The sequence below is a fragment of the Aulostomus chinensis genome, chromosome 7 (assembly GCF_037954235.1).
Source record: "Aulostomus chinensis isolate RoL2024-O1b breed Wild chromosome 7, RoL_Achi_v1.0, whole genome shotgun sequence".
In the NCBI taxonomy this organism is placed as follows: domain Eukaryota; kingdom Metazoa; phylum Chordata; class Actinopteri; order Syngnathiformes; family Aulostomidae; genus Aulostomus; species Aulostomus chinensis.
The window spans coordinates 21,046,713-21,055,158 of record NC_141326.1 but is presented as its reverse complement, the minus strand read 5'-3'; the positions used below and the strand labels follow the sequence as shown (position 1 = coordinate 21,055,158).

The 8,446-nt window shown below is 40.1% G+C and overlaps 1 protein-coding gene across 1 annotated transcript; it reads left to right on the top strand.

Moving 5' to 3' along the window:
- The first annotated feature begins 1,024 nt into the window (after positions 1-1,024).
- Positions 1,025-8,128, top strand: pnpla2 (patatin-like phospholipase domain containing 2). The gene is made up of 9 exons (XM_086209169.1): positions 1,025-1,596; positions 2,703-2,935; positions 4,032-4,097; positions 5,035-5,244; positions 5,713-5,773; positions 6,100-6,300; positions 6,481-6,613; positions 6,724-6,846; positions 6,996-8,128. The coding sequence occupies exons 1-9, from the start codon at positions 1,410-1,412 to the stop codon at positions 7,303-7,305; spliced, it is 1,524 nt and encodes a 507-aa protein (XP_086065295.1). The 5' UTR covers positions 1,025-1,409; the 3' UTR covers positions 7,306-8,128.
- Positions 8,129-8,446: the final 318 nt, after the last annotated feature.

Genomic DNA, 8,446 nt, shown 5'->3' with positions numbered 1-8,446 from the left:
CCACTGTTTATTCCTACTCATATTCATATGTTATGACCACAATAACAACAGAGTAGATACCAGACCACTAATAGAGCATTTATCATTTGATAACTAGAGACCAAATAGATCCCCATTGCTTGACTATCTATTAAACATCAAATGCCCCATTGTGAGCCTGGATCAAGGGCCAAGTAACCCTTCATTGACAGTAAAGTGGTGATGAACATTTGATAGAGCAGGGATACTTATTTCTGATAATGAACCCATGATGGCTGTGGTTTCGCAACAGAATATCCTCTCCAGGAAACATTGGAATATTCACGACTTCGATGAAGAGTTTTTAACAAATGTTCCAGAAAAACATCTCAGTGTAATTACTGAATGTGCTTCAAATTCATAACATTTCTAATTTCAACACTATTTCTTATGAAACAGGCTACCCTGCAACTATTTGTAACCCAGGACACTGCAGGTCATGTTTGTGCTTCCTTTATCGACACTGTTTCTCTTTAACAGTTCCTTAAATATATGTTGTTGTTTTTCTGACCCCTATTGACAGAGTTTGTCATGAATGACATGACAGGTTACTTTTTTAAACAAATAAACAGAAAATAAGAAAAGATTGTCAAGACCACTAGAGCACATTATCGCATGTTTGCTCTTTGATTAGTTAAAAAAAATCCTCGTCGATGTCTTTTGCATGTCGATTCACATTCCTCACGTATAACGTTATGAAGTAATGACAGAGAACCCTACTGAACTCAGCATCACTGTGTCGTTTTTTATGGTCATAAACAGCTTTCTCCCATAAAAAATATAAAAACAAACTTGAAAGGTAAATTTAGAAAGAACAAAACAATAGTAGAAAACAGTAGGGTGCCCGCTCGTCGACCTCCCGGGTGTTCCTGCGCTAAGCTTTGTGATTGGTCAAAAAAAAATCAACCGTCTCGACTCTGATTGGTTTCTTTTTTCCTATGTCGCTTCTGATTGGTTGTGGTGGTTAGCAGGTCCGCCTCCTCCCGGTGCACATGATGCACGAAGTCACAACAACATCGGCTCCCTAGGAACCTTCACCACGTTGCTGTGGCTATTTAACCGGGGAGGTGTCTGGAATTAGCTTAGTGTCGGCATGTGCGACCTTTTGTATTTTTTAAGTGATGTCAGTTCAGCGTCTTTATCTGCAACGCTGGAAATAGCTTCAACTCTTCTAAGCCAGAAAGTTAAAAAGAGTTAGCTGCCGATTTTATGACTCAAAAAAAAAACCAAAACCGCACGTAATCAGGCATCAGCGACAAAAAGAACCGTGTGTATCTGTGAAATCTTTTTTTTTTTAATTTTACGAATAATCTTTTAGCTTCTAATACCTGTGAGTAAACTTTGTCTCGTCGTTGGCCTGCGACCTTAGAACCAACAACGTTCAGGACACTATGTTCCCTTTAGATTCGCCGTGGAACATCTCGTTTGCAGGTTGCGGTTTCCTGGGGATCTACCATGTCGGCGTCGCCAGCTGCCTGCTGGAACAGGCTCCTTTCCTGGTGCAAAATGCCACTCACATCTACGGGGCATCGGCTGGAGCTCTCACGGCCACTGCTCTGGTCACTGGAGTATGTCTCGGTATGTATGGTCTTAGTTTCCAGGGTTCCTAAACTCCAGAGGGAGAGAGAGAGAGAGTTATGGAATATGAAATTGGCAATTTGCAACCCTAGAAATGTTTTTTTTTTTAAATAAGTAAAGCCAGACCAAAAATGTAGAAAAGACCTGCAAATTTACTTCCCAAATACCTTAAAATTAGAGTATGTGTGGATCAATTAAGATCGACTGAGGGGCAAAAATCTGTTTTTGTTAATGATGATTGACTTTAATAGAAATTGCATCAAATCGTGCAGCATTTGATTAATTTAGTTAATGTTAGACCATTATATTTTTTCACTTACGTTCTCTCCTCAGGTCTCAGAATTAAACAGACTTTTCAGATAAAAGACAAAAAGTTGTCATGAAAGTTTTCCCAGGTAGATGTTAAAAGGTTACTGACTTTACAGGGAGAGAAATGATGTTGGCGTCATCTGAGAAGTACACATACTACACCAAACATGTTTCTCCAGAAGCAGCAAGTGGAGGAGGAAGTACTCAGGCGTATGAGTAAAGGTTACAAATGAAAGTTTAAAATTGAACTTAAAAACTAAAATGAATTACAAAAGTATAGTACCTAATATATTTTTTATATATTGTAGCCATTGAATCTGCATTGATTTATTACTTTGGTAGATTGTAGAATCTGTTTGGTGTTTCTAAATTTTATTATTTTTAGAAATAAAAAATGACATTAATCGGAATGTACCTACAAACTTATTTTTACTGTACTAAATTATACCATGCTATGCAGTATGCTATATACATTACATAAGCTGTCAAAGACCAGTCATATCTATGTAATAATCATAGGGCCATGCCATCTTTTAACAACATTTGTAAGTAGCAATCATTGCACAAAAGCATTTTAAATGCTGTTCTTTACAAGGAGGAATAGTAGTAACAAGCAAACATTGTACACTATTCAGTGATTATTGTTTTTCCAAACTGAAGCATGCACTTAACGGATTGAAATTCACATTTTAGACATTACGACTGCACAAACCAAACCTTTATTACAGTAAGAGTACTTTTAATGTGGCTGTAATTGTGTTGCGATGAGATTCAATCTACTCATGTTATATTCACAGGAGAGGCTGGTGCAAGTATCATTGATGTTGCCAAACAGGCCAGGAAGCGCCTCCTGGGCCCTATGCATCCTTCCTTTAACCTGGTGAAGACCATGCGGTTCATGTTACAACGCACTCTGCCGGATGATTGTCACCTGCAGGCCAGCGGGAGGTTAGGAATCTCTCTCACCAAAGCGACCGATGGAGAAAATGTCCTGGTGTCTGATTTCAACAGCAAGGAGGAGATTGTGCAGGTGTGCTGCCCGAGTTTTCTCTCAACACTTTGCAGTAGAGTTGTCTAAGTTTTAATAAAACTATAATACACTTGATTTGATGCCTCTATTTATACTGTGATGAATGCCAAGGGTGATTTAGAGTACGGAGTGATTAAAAAAAATAGCAACATGTCTCAGCGACAGAGGAAAATTGTTCAATATAGAATATCAAGAGTTGCATTTAAACATTCTAATGGTTAATAATCTAGCGGGCTTCAAACGGTTGTTTGAGGGGTGTGTGACGCCACATCAGAACCTAAAAGAGCAGGTCAGCTGTCAGTGCAGCAGTTTATTCCCCAGTCCTTAATAAAGATAAGTAATAGTAAAACGACCAACTGTTGTTGGTACTGAATGGCATGAAGCATCTTGTTATGATCTTTTTCTTTCCTTAGCTATTATATCCAGCGATGACATGTAAATAAGTTGCCACTGGGAATTGAAAAAGAACTAGAATGATTTGTTAATTGACAAAAGATGAATCTGTTTCGATAATAATGGCTCATCGAGTTTGATATTTTTTCTGTGTAAAACTCAAATCACTCTGGTTCCAGCCTTTCACATGTGAGGCTGTGCTGCCCGGACTTCTGATGACGCCGCCTTAAGAATGAAAATAAGCATTACAAAATTTCCTGGAATTTTACACAGGGGGATTTTTTTTTCTGATTATCATTATTTAGATGACAGATTTAAGGTGAACAGATATATTTATAATGTGAATGGCTTTCATAACGCACCTTTCTACATTTATGCAACTCAAAGCGCCAAACAGTATTGCCTCATTTTGAGAATGATGGCGGCGGCTGCCCTGCCTGCCGCCAAACTGCTCATTAGAAGCAATTAGAGGTTGAGTATCTTGCTCAAGGACACTGTAGTGAGATAATAATCAGCAGTTGCAGCTCCACTGACTTTACATAGCTGCAGCAGTGCAGTGAGAAAATGTCACGACTCAGAGATTGATATTAATAATTATTACATCGCATGCTGTCATTTGCAATGTCATATCACCTGTCAGTGTAGTTTTGTCTAAATGAAAAGCATCTATGACAACTGCTGGATGTTCTCTCATGTTTTCCAGGCTTGTGTGTGTAGTGCCTACATCCCAGTGTACTGTGGATTTATTCCTCCCACACTGCAGGGAGTGGTGAGTAGATCTTTTCTTCTGTTGCCTGAACAGGGTCAATGGTCCCTTGATGATTTGTGTGGATTTCAAATGTAGAACAACAAATGTAGAGGGGTATAAGAATTGTCTACCTTTCTGCTTTGATTGAATAATGTTTTGTATTTCCTTTCATTGTATTCTTTTATTTCTGTTGGCACTTTTGTGGGTCGCAACCATCCCCATCCGAGCCCTCGCTCCCTCAAGAATGTTTTTGTTCTGAACGGCACATGTGTGGAAACAGTAATTATGAACTCCCCTGGAATGTTTGTCAGAGATCTCGCACTGACAGCCAAAGTTGAACATGTATTTTTCGCTGAACATGTGTCTAGCACAAAGGTTTACTGGGAAATGGAATTGAGCAATACCAACCTCCCACCCCTCCCTCTGTGGCCTTTGTGATGGATTTTAACAGCTTACACATGTTTGTGTGTTTTCAGGACTTTTTTTTTTTTTTATAGAGTGGCAGTGCCAAATGGGACTTTAAAGGAACACACCATTTTTTGGGCAAATGTGCCCATTTGTCATCTTTCAAGAATCAGACAAGAAGATGGACACTGTTTTCTCCCCTGCGTGTAGTAGAGAGCTGAGACTCTCAGAAACCTGTTGAATGCTAGTTAGCTTAGCATATTGAATAATAGTGGATGGGATTTTTTTTAACATACCACCTTCAAAAGCCATCAAAAATACTGTTCTTAAAAACGGTCAAACATTATTATTACTAGGGTTTCGCATAACTTTCAATATGAAATAAGAACTTAAAATGTCAAGAAAGGGATATTTTAAAATCTGATGATCTCTGAGATTACAAGTTCACCAGTGTCAATAAAAACAAACATGATGTCGTCACAGGAAATAAATCACTATAATCCGAGTATAAAGGATGTGTTGCACTCTTCTTTTTTATTTTTTTTTCCTTCAGCGCTATGTTGACGGAGGAATCTCGGACAACTTGCCTCAGTACCAACTGAAGAACACCATCAGCGTGTCCCCGTTCTCCGGAGAGAGCGACATCTGTCCCAGAGACTCCTCAAACAACATACACGAGCTTCGTTTCACCAACACAAGCATCCAGTTTACCCTTAAAAACCTCTACAGAGTCTCCAGGGCTCTTTTCCCACCCGACCCAATGGTAGGTCAAATAAGCCTATAGACAGCAGGCAATAAATGTTTAACAGTAAACAGCGGAAACCTCAAAGATCATCATGCCACACTCGTGTCTCCATCTTCTGGCAGTCATAACACACATGTCAACGCCTGCTCTCATCAGCGGCTCCACTGCAGCCTACGTTACCATTATTACTGTTACGGCTGTAATCCAGATGAATTATCTTTCCCTCAGAATCGGATCCATGTGGTCTGACAACTTTTTGAAAGTCTAGAAGAGCTGCATTATTAAGTTATTCTCCACATCATTTTCAACATTGATAGGTTGCTGTTGTGTTTTTCTTTAAAATATCAAGGCACGGTAAACTGCACTGCCTGAGTTTAGTTCTTCCCACATAGAAGGGATGCACTCGCGTTTTTAGATGCCATAATGTGTGTGGCTCAGAGGAACTCGAGTGAACTCTGAAAGCATGACTGTTGTCATCTGTTGCAGGTAATGAAGGCCATGTGCAAACAGGGATATAGAGATGCTCTGCACTTCCTGAAGAGAAACGGTAAGAATCTCCCCCCTTTTTTGGTTTTTCTGACCTTCATAGAGTTCAGTATCACCTAGCTTACTTCTGTTGTCTGTTGGAAGGCGCGTGCAAGTATGTTGACTCATGTAGTCATGCTGTCAGCCGTCAGCCTTCTGTGATTACGTGTCACACGATCAATAGATAACTTTGGCTTGCTAGTGTTTCTCTCGTCTTCTTTGTTTACATAATGGCAGTTTGTAAGCACATAATCAACTCTCAGCTGAACGACTTGATTGATGTGTTCGTTGTATGTATGCTGATTTAATGTGTGCCTCCTGTTGATCACTTTTTTGCTTTTCTCTCAGGTTTGCTTGATTTCAACGGCCCTCACAGCGACAGACCTCTTCTAGACAACAGAGAGGAAAATGAGGATTACGTTGATGTCAATAGAAGTGGTGGAGAGCAAGAAAAGCTAAATGTGGAGGAGCGAGTTGTGATGGTTCATTCAGCTCCCTCAGTACCAGAGAGCGTCATCATTGAACACCTCCCGCCCACCCTGCACAAAGGTCAGTTTAGTAGCCAAGTATGCAGCACGCTAACAAAATGATCTGAATGTGTCAGTGCCGTAAATACTGTTGTTGACAACACAAAGACTTCTAACTTGAATAGTGTTTGCATCTAGCAGGTTAGTCCTCCTGTGTACAGTTCTGGTTAGCCATTGTGGTCCTCTTTGCCTCCCTCTGCAGCTCTAGTTGAGGCCTGCATGGAGAGGAGGAGCCTTACCCAGTCGCTTAGCAACCTGCTGCCTGTCAGGATGGTCTCTGCCATGATGCTGCCCTACACTCTCCCTCTGGAGTCGGCTATGTCCATGACTGTCAGGTACAAGTCCACTACATCACGTTTAGGGCCCATTTTGATTATACGGTCAAAATGCTGGACTCGCAAACTAACAGACACTATCTAGTAATACCTGCACGTGTCGTGTTCAGACTTTTAGAGTGGCTCCCAGATGTGCCGGAAGATGTCGGGTGGATTCAAGAGCAGATGTCGAAGATCCTCCATCATACTCTACGCCAGGCCTCCAAAAGCATTACCCAGCACGTGTCAGCCCGGTAGGTGACTATAGACTCACACATACAACCAGTATATTTACAGAGACAGTGGTTAAACTTGTCTGGTCAAGTGACTTCAGGTTGTGTTTTCCCTTGTTCATCTGTTACTTCTGACAGCTCCATCACACCTCTGCTTATGTGTACCCTAGGTTTTCCTGTCAGCTGGAGCTGCACCACTACCAGTCCCTCCCATCCCAGCTCAGCTCCACCAGCCTGTTTCCTACCTGGGTGAACAGCAGCAGCGCGTCAGTCCAGGATGTCTTCACACGTCTTGAGCAGTACAAGAAACAGCTGATGTCTGGAGTGCTTTGTATCAACATGGACCTGCGAGGATCCTTCAAAACTGGGCCGATGTCACCAGATAAGAGCCCCGCATCCATCTTCACCTCAGAAGGCCTCACAATGCTCAAAGGTTGTCTTAATATGCCATCAGCTGCAGCAGCTGTCAGTAGCTCCTAAAACCTGCTGCTGATGTGTTCCTTCTAAATCCAGGAACCTTTAAATACATTAAATTAATCTTTTTTTCAGATTTTAGAAAAAAATTCAAATCTGACTTTTAATCAAGGGGTTGTAAATGGCAATAATTAACCATTTGTACAAATGAGTAATACTTGAAATGAAGTTACAGTATCATGAGGAAATACGAAAATAGATGGACAGACTCTGCACATATGAATAGTCATGCACAAACTTGAATTACAAGATGTTATAAACCAAAAAGTGCACTTGAAGGGGCTTCAGTTGAACAGGCAAGTGTTTGTGGTGGAATGTAGTTGGACCTGTAGTCAAGCAGAGCCAAGCAGTCTAGTTATGAGCTCTGAAAGTCTCCCGAGAGGAGGGAAACCGTGGCTCCACGGCTGCCTCTAGCAGGTAGTCACTCCATTTAGTATCAATGCAATTTTATGAATTAATACACTTTTTATGTTTCCAAGAGTGTATGAATGTGAATGTTTCTTTATTATGAGATTATTTATATGAAAAATAATTAGTTATCATTATAACTTAGCTACAAAATCAATTTTGAATCTACTTTAGAAATGTATTTCAAAATTCTGCTTAGAAATCATGCAGGTTTTGATGTAACAAATGCACTGTAAACCAAGAATGTGATTTTTTTTTTTTTAACCAATAATCGGTTTATTCTGTATTGCACTTTAAAATCTAATGTCACTGTACGGCATTTTTCAGGAAGGTTGATTCTACCTTTTTAGACTATATTTTATCTTGCACCGTGTACTACACAATGTTGTAAGTATATGATTGTAAATTGTGCCGCAATTAAATAAAGTGAATTTAAGATATCAAAACATTGCAGTCGTGAACTGCACAATCGAGTGATTTGAGAGTCTTGTGGCTTTTAGTACTCAGAAAACAGTTGAACATCAGTGGTATCTGCGTTACCCAGAAATGTTGTAACATGAAAAGTGTGCACAGAACAGGGAACAGTACACATTCATAGTAACAAGGACTGACGAGGTTCTTGGGAAGCTTCCAAATGACCTTGGACAAACATTTCCTGTTGATTCCTGGTAGGTGGAAGCACAGAATTAATTGAGCCCATATTTGATTAATTAAGTCTGACAGTAATTTAAGGGACTGC

Bases quoted from the DNA above. Each gene is read 5' to 3' on its own strand.
- pnpla2 (XM_086209169.1), top strand. From the start codon at position 1,410: ATGTTCCCTTTAGATTCGCCGTGGAACATCTCGTTTGCAGGTTGCGGT. The intron at 2,936-4,031 runs GTGTGCTGCCCG...CATGTTTTCCAG, and splicing joins GCAAGGAGGAGATTGTGCAG to GCTTGTGTGTGTAGTGCCTA. The intron at 6,301-6,480 runs GTCAGTTTAGTA...CTCCCTCTGCAG, and splicing joins CCCGCCCACCCTGCACAAAG to CTCTAGTTGAGGCCTGCATG.